This window comes from Bufo bufo, chromosome 2, assembly GCF_905171765.1.
Source record: "Bufo bufo chromosome 2, aBufBuf1.1, whole genome shotgun sequence".
Lineage (NCBI taxonomy): Eukaryota > Metazoa > Chordata > Amphibia > Anura > Bufonidae > Bufo > Bufo bufo.
In genome coordinates, this window is record NC_053390.1 from 372,363,037 (window position 1) to 372,376,700 (window position 13,664).

General features: G+C 42.6%; 1 protein-coding gene across 1 annotated transcript in view; it reads right to left on the reverse strand.

Annotated features, from left to right (window-relative positions):
* The window catches only part of FREM1 (FRAS1 related extracellular matrix 1), a 244,676-nt gene that overhangs the window by 68,891 nt on the left and 162,121 nt on the right, over positions 1–13,664 (reverse strand). The window contains 4 exon segments of the mRNA XM_040417167.1: positions 3,522–3,742; positions 3,745–3,938; positions 6,151–6,415; positions 11,623–11,818. Coding sequence (XP_040273101.1) covers positions 3,522–3,742; positions 3,745–3,938; positions 6,151–6,415; positions 11,623–11,818 — 876 coding nt within the window.

Here is a 13,664-nt window from a genome sequence, read left to right on the forward strand (position 1 = left end):
TATCTCTGTATACACAGTTACACAGAGAATGCTATCAATAACTGATAATACCTCTCCGTGTACAGCTATCAGTGACTGACAGCTATCTATGTATACACACTTACATAGAAAATGCTATCAATTACTGATAACTCCTCCTACGTGTACAATGAAGTCAGAAATAGCAGCAATATTATTGTATAAATTACAAGTTTTACTGAATCTTTCCCCACAAAACTAGATATCAATCTGCTCAGCTCCTCCTGCTCTATAACATGATGCCTGCAATTTGCATTGCATTTTGTAGTGACAGATTTGCTTTTTCTAATGTGTTGGCGGCAGTGATACTGACCATTTATGTAATATACTGTAATTACGAAAATCGTACAAAAATAGCTCTAAAGTGGCCCATTTTGTGCCTTTGGAATGCTCTCTATCTTCTGTTAATGCACTCCACACGAAATGCTGCTGCCATCTTTCCTCAGCTATTGTTAACAGCATTTAGAGATATGCTTTACAACAGTCACATGGGCCATATACACAATGAACATGAGATGTTCTTTGACTTTTATGGGATATTATGAATTGTGGATCCTGTGTCATCTATATATATGGTTTATCTGTCATTGTAATCCTGCATGTGATGATAATGAGATGACTGTTAAATAGTGACCTGTGCAGAAGAAGTAGTCTCAACATACTATTAGGCTTAGTGACCAGTACAAAAACTGCAGGATTTTAGAATATTTTGAAAAGATAGATAGTGACATGGATAATTAAAAATAACAGTATGAAAAATATGTTTAAAAATAAAAAAAACTTGATTTAACTACTGCCGTTTTCTGATGACACATTCCCTGAGATAAAAATCTCAAACAAGCCATATGGCTTCAAATAAAAAAAAATGTTATGCTCACCTTTCTCCAGCGCCATTTTCTATGGCACTATTCTGGTTCTCCTCAGTCTAAGGGTGCATTCACACGACCGTATAAATGGATCCGCATCCGTTCCGTAATTTTGCTTTCATTTCAATGGGGCTGCAAAAGATGCGGACAGTACATATGGAGCATGTCCTATATTTGTCCGCGGCTGCGGACAAGAATAGGCATTCTCTATATAGCGCTGACCATGTGCGGTCCGCAAAATGCGGAACGCACAAGGCCGGTATCCGTGTTCTGCGGATCCGCAATTTGCGGACCGCAAAACACTTATGGTCGTGTGAATGCACCCTAACACTGAGAACAGTGATTGGCTGCCGTGGCACATGCCGTATCCTGGCATGTCATAGTTGCTGTCTGTAACAAACAGCAGGAGGAGAACCAGAATGGGGCTATACAAAATTTTGTTGGAAAAAGGGGTTAGAATAACAAGTCGTTTTTTCATTTAGAGCCATTTTTATTTATCTTGGACAACCCCTTTAAGGCTGTTCATGACACTGGAATTGGTTGTGGTCAGATAAAACCAACCAAATGACTTCAGAAATGGGACACTCCTTCCAGAAGGTGGTTTCAAAGGGGGCCGTGTAAGTGTTTAACATGATGAAATATCCTCAGGATAAGTCATCAGTATGTAATCAGTGGGGTTCCAATTCCCGGCACTCCTGCCGAAAAGTTTTTTTAAAAGGCCAGGGTGCTCTGATGAGCACCGTGGTCTCTTCCAAAGCCACTGATGTCAAATTCCTTATTCTCAATAAAGTGTGTCCAGAGTCCTTATACACACCAGAACTCCACTACTCCACACAACCACATCAAATGCTCAGGACAAACTAGTATCAATGTCCATTTCACCCTTATTCCACATGTCAAATCTTAGATATTACATGATCCATAATTTAATATAGAAAATATTAAAAACCCGAGCCCATATGATCTATTATTGACATTAGCTTCAGGGTCTACCATCGTCAGCATGCATTCCAATCCACGTGCCCTTGGCCGGCGTCCTTTCAATATTCAATTCATCAGTATCAGGGCAGCATGTTGCACACCGTTGCACACCCCCCTGTAGTCATTGGTCACATGGCCTAGGCGATGCATAGTGCCATTCAAGTGAATGTGGCTGGGTTGCAATTAGTGATGATCGGCAGGGCAATATTCGAATTTGCGATATTTCGCTAATATTTTGTAGAATATTCATTGAATATTCGCGAATTCGAATATTCGTTATATTCTAACATTTCTTTTTTTTTTACTCGAAAATCGGCAAGGTAATGATCGCGTAATATGCGAATATTACGCAATTAATACAGGCGTGGGTCAAAAACGAATATATAGCACTATTGAATATAGTGCTATTTATTAGTTTTTTTGAATATTCGTCATTTTTTTCCATCTGAAGTCCTCCCTGCTTAAGTTGCTTGTGGACCAATGAATATATTCCAAATATTCGAGAATTCTTGAAGTTGCGATATTCGAGATAAATTTTTTTGAATATTCGCGCTCAACATTAGTTGCAATGCCAAGCACAGCCACTATCCAATGGATGGCACTGTGTTTGGTAAGCTGCTCCGGTGAGCACCGCAGCCTCTTCAAAAAGCTGCCAGGCCTTGGACCCCCACCAATCACATACTGATGACCTATTCTAAGAATAAGATACGTCATCACTATTAGACACTCAGAACATCCCTTTAATAGTTTAGAAAAAAGACAACGGAGATCTAATAACTATGTACAAATATATCAGGGTTCAGTACGGAGATCTCTCCTATGATCTATTTACAGTATACCCAGAACTGTGACCATGATGAGGGGACCTCTACGTTTAAAGGATAGAAGGTACATCAACATAGAAAAGGATTCTTTACGGTAAGAGCAGTGAGACTATGGAACTCTCTGCCTCAGGAGGTGGTGATGGTGAGTACAATAAAAGAGTTCAAGAGGGGCCTGGATGTATTTCTGGAGCGTAATAATATTACAGGTTATAGATATTACATTTCTGGAGAAGGTGTTATTTTTACAAAGATCACAGCAGATAAACGTAATGTTCTTTGTGTTTTTCTTTTATTTTGTTTCAAAATTGAAGCATAGTGACATACGGCAATACGTGTAAACGTTTTCGGCTATGCAAAGCCTTCCTCAGACACTGTGCCGCAGAGTGGTGTGGATATAGTGAAAAAAGTGGTGATGATTACGCCAATAGAAACGGAGCCATGCTCCGTTTCTATTGGCGTAAATCCTCTCCACTATCCACACCACTCTGCGGCACAGTGTCTGAGGAATGTGCTATGCTATGCACAGCAGCAACTGACTGTTTGCGAAACAAATTTTTGTATAAATTTCTGGAGAAGGGTCATTGATCCAGGGAGTCTTTCTGACTGAGTCAGGATGAAATATTTTCCCCTAAATGAGGAAAATTGGATTCTACCTCCCTGGGTTTTTTACCTTCATCTGGATCAACCTTGCAGGAAAATAGGTTGAACTGGATGAACGGATGTAACTTTTCAGCCTTACACTCTATGTTTACTATGTAACATGATGGATTTTTCACTGCTTAATTGTAACCACCGGAGAGCATGCATAACATGCATAATCTGTCATCCTTACCTGTATAATGAACGGCACTGGATTCATCTGCACCTTTCCATCCATTATAAATCCTTTATTTGTTTTATCCATAACAAGAAATGTTAACTTGTCAATCTGAGCATCCTGCCCTCCATGTCTGTAGGCAACATCCATATTTTCAATATCTTTCTGGGTTAAAGTTGCTCTCCTTCAGTTGGTGCCCCCTCTTAAATATATTTGCCCATACTGGGGAGGTTGACCATCAGAAAGGTAATATTCTCCAGTGATGTATCTGGGTCAGTTGCCTGAAGAATTTCTGTGGTGATCAATGCCATAGATCCTTTCACCTGTCTAAGACCATAATTCTTGCACAGCGTTGGAAGAGTTTTGTCTACCATCTCCACTGCTATATCCAGAGTGCCATGTTTTGTTCGCAGCCCATTGCTGACAAGGAATCTAGCAAAAAGAGGCAAGGGAGCCTTCAGCAAGTGTTCCTGTTTCACCATCTACACAAAAGAAATGATAACATACCCTTACTCAGGAGGTTTTCCATAAGCTTCGGCATGTTTTGAAGTCTAAGCATGAAGCTTCTAATAGCTTCCCTTTAACGAGAACCTGTCAGTTCTCCTGAATGATAAAGCCTAGCGAATTTATTAGTTCATTTTAAGAAGGAATAACTGAGGAATCCGCATGATGCTCCAGAACTGTCCTATTTCATGGAATACATGTATGTTCAGGAGAGTTGACAGATCCTCTAAGGTTGGGATTTCACGCCAGGTGCTACCATTTTCCATTGATCTGGTGCAGAACAATGAAATAGTGGAAGCATTTGATCCAGCACATAACTGAATCCTCAGAGTTATTATTTTAATTATTGATATAAAGGACAGACTCAGTACAGGGAGCTCCTGTCACGTGATTTATGAATGCAGATTTTTGGAACAAGGGACTGATGAGAAAAGCCTGCCTTTCATCAAACCGACCCCATTGACCAGTGGCCATCCTGGAGTTCACTCTTCGACAGAGTCTGCAATGGAGGCTCCGAACACAGCCTCTGGGGCAGATGTGAACCTAGCCTTAATTTGTTACTACAAACTAATGTAAAATGAAAGACTCTTGGTCACCACAGACATAATAAAATCTAATACAACAACCACAAAGATGACATGGAATGACATGAGAACTGCTGAGCCCCAGTCTCTTGGAGTAAATGCATATTGCATTTTATTTTATTCATTTTTTTTATCTATCTTACTCATAGGAGGTAGCAGAAGACCTCCCACAACTCATAGTAAAAACTGCCTATGGTGAAAGAGGTTAAAACGTGAGAGCGAAAGACTTTGGTGCTCAGCAGGGGCCACATCTTCAATTGAACATTACAGATCCTCTGTGCTGCCTGCAGCTCCATGGTGATGGAACTGGCTACAGAGGCTGCCATCTGTCATGGAATTTGAAAAGATAAAGAGGGAAAAAAGCACAGGAGCAGTAAATAGTGCCAATTCTATGCAGAATCAAGCCAGCGTGTCAAAATGGAGGACATTTGCGTCTATACTTGGCATAGTGCTGCCGGCACCTGATGTCAGGGATTGCTAATCACTCGTGTCATCTGTCCAAACAAGAAGCGCCACATTCTTCTTCCAACCCAGAAGCATCAGACAATACACAGTAATATTTCTGACTAACAGAGTGCAGTAGTGGAACATAAAATCTGATCGCTCAGACACGCAATAATTGATGTTGCCCTGGCTCTTCTGGCCTTCTACCCAATACAGTCAAGGGAAGAACACCAGGTTAACAGACATGGGGGTTTCTGCCAGATTTTTTACAGCTCAAAATGTTAATTAAAAGAGTTTTAAAAATGAACACGTCTTTGTTATAGGGTCCCTAATTATATTTTCGGTTTTAAAACAGCCTGGCCATACCGGCTTTATATCAACGACTTGGATTGGTGACAATCTCCTGTGAGATGACTCTGTAACACCAGGTGCAGTCGTGCCACCACCAGATGCAGGGGCTACTGAAATCATTCATTAGCATTCATACTTTATGTGTCCAATTTTCGGCTATTAATTCTTAAAGGATTATTGAGACAGGACCCCAATGCTCAGCGTTTCTCTGTGTTTTATAATATAGAGAGTGCGCTATTATTTATTATTAGATAGAAAGGACAGACTCCAGGCAGGGAATTCCTGTCAAGTGATTTTATGAATGCAGATTTTTGGAACTGATGAAGAAACATTAATCCGGCAGCCTAAATGTTAGCAAATTTCTGTTGAAATGATGAGTGATTAGCAAAATGCTGAATATATGATATTGTGGAGGAGAAGATCCAAAAAGTCACAAAAATGCAATACTTCTTCAAAAGGTAAACAACACTTGGATACGTTCAATATCTTAGTTTTTAAAGAGGGGATCCAAGCAGAATATTTAATTATATGACCTTAGGTATTGCATTAGGCATAAGTAATTGTATCAAACCTCAACAAGCATCACATTGTAAGCAGATGACTCGGGATACAGATTCAGTCACACTTTACATGCTTCTGTAGTTCCAAGAAAACCCAGACTACCTAGTGGTCCCCTGGCACTGGAGAGATTAGGTTAATAAATCATCTGCTAGCTCTGAAAGGAAAGACAGACAGGAGAGGCTTGCCATCCAGACACCTACTTGAACGTATCAGCAGCAGCTGCAGCTTTGCCATTGTGGACATAGCAGACAGTCTGAGCGGCCACATCCATCTGACTGAAGCTTGTTATGGGAATTCCATGGTGGTTGGCATATTCAATCTGCCCGTATTGCGGCGGGGAGACGACTACATATAGCAGCTCTTCTGGCTTGTCTGTGCCATCAGTGGCCAGGAGAACATTAGTGCTTAAGATGACCCGGTCTCCTCTTGACACATGAAGTGTTTTCACAAATACTGCAATGTCTCCTGGTGGTAAAAAAAAATAGTGAGAATATAAAATTTTATTGGGATACGACTTTTAGATAAATTAGAATATACTGGCTTGTTAAATAATCAATTCGGCATCATACTTTGTAGCCATAAATGAACAAATATATAGACTATTTAGAATTTCATGTAAATTATGGAAATATAATGCAATATTCAGAATTATTTTCTCATACTTCTGTGGCATCTATAAGGTCAAGATAAGGTGGGCATACTTTCATTTGTCAACAGCATCCATGCCTATCTGGGACTTTAAAATTGATGGCCTATCCTTATTTTATGTGAATGGTGGCCTACTGATTCTTCCTCAACTGCAGATGCCTGATCCTTTGTTCCTTTGTTTCCACTGGAGATAAGCCATGCCAGAGTAGTCTGGCAACGCTTTATTACAGTTTCCTCACTGAAAACACACACTCTGCCAAGCTGGGAATGTATGTCTATGAGAGAGTCAAAAAGAATTCCTGTGGGTCAAATGAGAGCTAAGCCCACTGCTATCTAAGGTGTCACTTTAGACGGGTATTTTGCCAATTGTTTACGACCTGGATGCAGTGGCCAGAGGTGGTCGATGCTTCAGAAACAACTAAGGGTGTGACGCTGTTTCCGTAGCGTCCATCCATGTGAATGAGAGTTAGGCAAACATTGTAGCGCAGTAAGCTATGCTGTTTCCAGAACTTGTGAGATGGGGAAATACTGCAGATCCAGTGTTTCAGTATCTCCCATTCACTTGTATGGCAGCTACAGAAACAGCATATCACATCCCACTCAGCTGCTTTCGTATCTCTGACCACCCAAATGGTGGGGAAGCCCATAGAGAGATGGGGATACCTCTTTAACTCCTGGGAACTAATGACTTGCATGATATTGCTAAAGTAATTTTTAGAAATTGGAGATATGGGTCTTAAAATCTTCCATAGTCCATAGCAGAGAGGAGGTGCCAATCATGTCTTAATCAGAAGGCAAGAAAGGACGGTAGCACACATAGGTAAGCTTACAAGAGAAAGACTGCACTCAGTTACCACACTTGGATTCAGGAGTATAGTCATGTTTCTCATGTTTGACTGGAGAGTACTTTTTCATTTATTTATAGATTGTAAGCTTGGGTGAATTTGACATTTTTGCTGCTATGGACATAAAAATTGCAGGACATTGCCGCACATCTAAACAAGTGACTTTAGCTTAGGATTTGGATAAATGATAAAATTGACCTGAGCATTTGTGACAAATATGATTAAATGTTTAATGATTAAATATGATAGAAATGTTTACCTTGTGGAAATAGGGTTACGCTGGCCATACACATTATACTTTTGTTGGCTGAACCAGGCAAGAAAGATGGGTTTGGCCGAAACACTTAGAGTATGGCTACACGTAAACGTGCGTCGTGCAACTTCTTGTCACTGAAAAGTCGAGCAACATTTCCTGAAATGATAGTCAATGGTGTCGCAATGCCACATGCTGCAACTGCGACGCTTGCAAAAGATCCATCTAAGGTGGGTTTTTCTGTAACTGTTGCATCACAGTCAAGGCATGTCACATATCGCTTTGCGATAAAAAAAAGTTTTCAGAGACCAGGAGTCATGCGACACATGAGAGGTGGCATACAGAGTGGACTCAGCATACATGTGGAACTTGCATTCCCTGAATTTAATGGCGGCCGGTATGGCACCAGTAAATGTAGTATTTAGTGTTAGGTTCCCGTCTTATAGAGATCGCCTTGACGCTGGCAGACAGTCACAAATAATTTTGTGCACAATGTATTTGCCAAGAATCTCACATTTATGAGCGTAGCATTAGCACTAGTACATTTTCTATAGTGAGTATGGAACTATTGTATTTACTTTGCTATTTGGGTTTGTAGAGTGCTGTTGCATTGTTTGTTTTTTGCTTTTGTATTTCAGCCATGGCGACGTGCACCTGCACACTGGGATGTGCTGACTAACCCCCTATTTTAATTTTCTTTGCACGTCTCGCTACATATGTCACAGTGTAGCCTTAGCCTAATGTGTGGGGAGCTCCCGACTCTCACTGACAGATGATGTCGGATCGAGAAGGGTGGTGCGGAAGGAATATTTTTACACAATCCTTATGTTCTCCAAGGAAAGGAGTCTCTGTCTGTGGTTGTCTATGTATGCAGAAGCTAGGAGGCAGATGGGAAAGATAGTTGTTGAAACAGCTATTGAATATGTATGGTCAGCTTTAGATAGATTTCCCACATACACTCACCTAAAGAATTATTAGGAACACCTGTTCTATTTCTCATTTGCCTTCAGAACTGCCTTTAATTCTACGTGGCATTGATTCAACAAGGTGCTGATAGCATTCTTTAGAAATGTTGGCCCATATTGATAGGATAGCATCTAGCAGTTGATGGAGATTTGAGGGATGCACATCCCGGGCACGAAGCACCCCATTCCACCACATCCCAAAGATGCTCTATTGGGTTGAGATCTGGTGACTGTGGTGGCCATTTTAGTACAGTGACTCATTGTCATGTTCAAGAAACCAATTTTAAATGATTCTAGCTTTGTGACATGTGCAGTATCCTGCTGGAAGTAGCCATCAGAGATGGGTACATGGTGGTCATGAAGGGATTGGACAAGGTCAGAAACAATGCTCATGTAGCCCGTGGCATTTTAAACGATGCCCAATTGGCACTAAGGGGCCTAAAGTGTGCCCATAAAACATCCCTCACACCATTACACCACCACCACCAGCCTGCACAGTGGTAACAAGGCATGATGGATACATGTTCTCATTCTGTTTACGCCAAATTTCGGACTCTAACCAATTGAATGTCTCAACAGAAATCGAGACTCATCAGACCAGGCAACATTTTTCCAGTCTTCAACAGTCCAATTTGGTGAGCTCGTGCAAATTGTAGCCTCGTTTTCCTATTTGTAGTGGAGATGAGTGGTACCCCGGTGGGTCTTCTGCTGTTGTAGCCCATCCGCCTCAAGGTTGTGCGGGTTTGTGCTTCACAAATGCTTTTGCTGCATACCTCGGTTGTAACGAGTGGTTATTTCAGTCAACGTTGCTCTTCTATCAGCTTGAATCAGTCAGCCCATTCTCCTCTGACCTCTAGCATCCACAAGGCATTTTTGCCCACAGGACTGCCGCATACTGGATGTTATTTCCCTTTTCACCCATTCTTTGTAAACCCTAGAAATGGTTTTGTGCGTGAAAATCCCAGTAACTGAGCAGATTGTGAATACTCAGACCGGCCCGTCTGGCACCAAACAACCATGCACGCACAAAATTGCTTAAATCCCCTTTCTTTCCCATTCTGACATTCAGTTTGGAGTTCAGGAGATTGTCTTGACCAGGGCCACACCCCTAAATGCATTGAAGCAACTGCCATGTGATTGGTTGACTAGATAATTGCATTAATGAGAAATAGAACAGGTGTTCCTAATAATTCTTTAGGTGAGTGTATTTATCACAGAAAGATTTATCATTTATCCATCACATCACCACATATAAGAGCTGTTTTTATCTTCTCCCCCCAATACATAAAATTAGTCCTCATCAAGGACATGTTGCTGAAGAGCAACAAATTACTCAAGACCCCCTTTGCTTGTGATTGCTGGGATCAGTGCAGTTTCTAGGTAAAATTTCTCTCAGGGCGAGTGTCAAAAATACTCCCCCCCCCCTTATGAAAACTGCGGTGCCGTTACGCCGCCGCCCGCTCTGCCTGTTACTGGAGCTTCATTGTAAGGTAATAAAGATGCGGTGATCTAAAGTTATTATTTGATAACGGTATTCGTTGACAATCGTTGCAGCCCTAAATGACACCCACAGCAGCCTCTATTCTAAATAATGTCCATAGTGATCATTATTAAAAATAATGTCCCCCACAGTGGCCCCCATTTTCATGTCCCCCGCACCCTATTGTAAAAAATGTGTAACCACATTGCACGGACGGTCACAGTGACGCGCACCCAGTGACGCACTGTCCCACAGACTCAGGCTCTCACTCACAGCAGGCTTCTTTCTCAGCACTGCTCCGGGCGGACGGTAACAGGCAGGTAGTGCGGGCGGCGGTGCTCACCTCACTCACTGTACGTCACGCGGTGCGTGACGTACAGTGAGTGAGCGCCGCTGCCGGCAGACATTATTTTTAATAAGGATCACTATGGACATTATTTAGAATGGAGGCTGCTGTGGGTGTCATTATAACTGTATAATGTCTGATAGGCCTAGTCCTGAGTTATATTACCCTGCCCTGTATAAGAATGTACCCTGATACCCCTTAGTTATACCCCAGCGGGGTAATATAACTAAGGGGTATCAGGGATGGGTACATTATTATACAGGGCATGGGCAGGGTAATATAACTCAGCTCAGGACTAGGCCTATCAGACATTATAGTTATATTGAGTAATGACACCCACAGCAGCCTCCATTCTAAATAATGTCCATATTGATCCTTATTAAACTTAATGTCCCCCACAGTGACAGTGGCCCCCATTTTCATGTCTCCCACAGTGGCCCCCGCCCCCCATTGTAATTAATGCCCCCCCCCCCCCCCCCACAGACCATCCACAGTGTCACTGTCCCCATTGTAAAAAAAATTGTTTGTTTAATTTAACCACATTGCACCCACCCAGTGACCCACTGTCCCGGATCCACAGAATAGACTCAGGCTCGCCTCACAGCAGGCTTCTTTTCAGCAATCAGCACTACTCAGGGGCTCTGGGCGGGCGGTAACAGGCAGGCAGTGCGGCGCTCACTCACTCACTGTACGTCACGCGCCTGCACCGCCTAGTGGGAGGAGCAGGCGCGTGACGTCAGTAAGTGCCGCCCGCACGTACTGGAGCTGAGTGACTGGACTCGGTACGTACGGACACTGTCTGTAGATAAGAGTAAGAGGACTCGGCACTCGGGCGCAGCGGCAGGTCCCAGGGCAGACGAGATCTCAGAGGGAGGGAGCCAGGGCGCACTGCACGAGAGTAATAACAGGCAGAGAAACGACGAGAGGGCGCCCCTGCCGGCGCCCCCCTTCTGACAGCGCCCCGGGCGGCCGCCCGGTCCTAGAAACGGCCCTGGCTGGGATACCATTGGTGGGTGGGGTGGAGTCTCTAGTGATCTAACATCAATGTTTTCTGTTGCATAAATTTAACTACAGAATATATATGACATTTCTTGGGTACCTCGCTTGTCAAACAACCTATACATATCTAACTTACCCTTCTCCATATCTTTAACTAGGATGTGAAATTGTAGCTCAGGAGACCTGTTCCTGCCATCCCACAGGTGGAAAGTAAAGCTGTCTTCATTTTTTGAACCAAGTGTTCCTCTGTGGACATATCTGATCAGATTCATATCAATGTCGTCTTGACTACATTTCATTCCAGTATTTAAGTTTATCCACTTTTCATGTACCTTTCAGCAGAAGAAATTTTTATTACAACTTTTTCAATTTGGACATTTAAAAAAGTAAATCATAAAATGTATTGAAAATTTGACCATCTGTGTGTTACATACAATCTAAATAGCAGATGAATCTCTATTATACTTGTAAGGACTCATGCACACGACCGTATGTATTTTGTGGTCCGAAAAAAAAAAGGATCCGCAAAAAATACAGATGACGTCCGTGTGCATTCCATATTTTGCAGAACGGAACAGCTGGCCCCTAATAGAACAGTACAATCCTTGTCTGTAATGCGGACAATAATAGGACATGTTGTATTTTTGGGGGGAATGGAAATACAGACATCCAGAAACAGAATGCACAAGGAGTAACTTCCGTTTTTTTTTTTTCCGGAGCGGACATGGAAAGAAAATACGTTTGTGTGCATGAGCCTTAACACAAATACAAGGAGATCTGAAAATGTCAGCTGAACTAACTGACTTTCTAATGTGTACGGCGGCCTCCCCACTCTCCCTTGACGGCAGATTCCAGGGGATATAGAGATTGGATAGTTGGATTTCAACATGGTCTATAATTTTATTCTTCAGGAGTTATGCCACTGCCAGAGCTATCTAGCAATGGCTTTCTCCGCTCTCCCAGATTAGGACACATACATATGTATGGATAGGTCAGAAGAGATTCTGTGGACTGCTGACTCATGTGTACAACTAGTTTAAAGGGTTTCTACCACCACATTTTGACCCAATTAGCTGTCAGACACTAGCGATCTGCTAGTGTCTGCTCTACCTAACCATGCTATTGTAATCCCTTTCTGTGCAGCGGTTACCCTAAAAAACGTAGTTTTATTGCTATGCTAATGAGCCTCTAGGTGCTATGGGGGCGTCTTTTCAGCACCTAGAGGCTCCGTCCACTCACTATTTCCGCCACCCAGTGCGCTCCAGCCCGCCCCTCTCCTCTAGATTGACAGACTACTTCTCTGCATCTCGGCCGAATTCTCGCGCCTGCGCCGTGTGCAGATCGCTAGTGTCTGATAGCTAAATAGGTGAAAATGTGGTGGTAGAAACCCTTTAAGGTGTATAAGTGATCCTACATAACAACAATGTAGATATGGCATGGCACATTTACATGGTCCAACTGAACAGGCAATGATCAGGAAGAAACCATTCCTTTCTGATAAGTGCCTGCTCGTCAGAGGTGGTCAGAGCTGCATTTACATGCACAAATCACCTCCACTGTATGGGACAGTGCCATTGCTCGTCCTGATACACATTCATTGTTTCTGGACCGCAGATCACCGTTTACACGGCACAACCTGATTCTGTTTCTAAATTATCTCAATAATGCATTTGATGCATGTGCAGTAGTGCTGATAGAGCATGCTCGTCCAAACACAAGTTCGGTTCGAGCATCTCGATGCTCGGCACATGGCGGTATTCGGCTGAATACCGCATGTGCTAGAGCACAATGCTCGAGTCTCCTCCCTGGCACGTTTCTTGCCTGCTACGCAGCCAATAAACGTACAGTTAAGTACTGCCCTTCACTGTAATGCCGTAGACAAGTTGGTTACTGGCATTACAGTGATTGGCTGGCCGGAACATTTTATCAGGTGCTATATAGCACCCGATGACGCGTTTTCGGCTCAGTCTTAGGGAGAGCTGTGCTGAGGAAGGGACAGACAGTGTAGGGAGTGATATACGAATATTTTTAGTAGAAAAACTTTTCAGAGACTCAAAAGTCCTTTTAAGGACTATTGTGTGTGGCAGCAGCAATATCTATTTTTAGCGCCTCCTGCGCTAAATAGCGTGCAATAGTAAGGCGGCTGCAGACAGCGACATTAGCTGCGCCACATCTCCT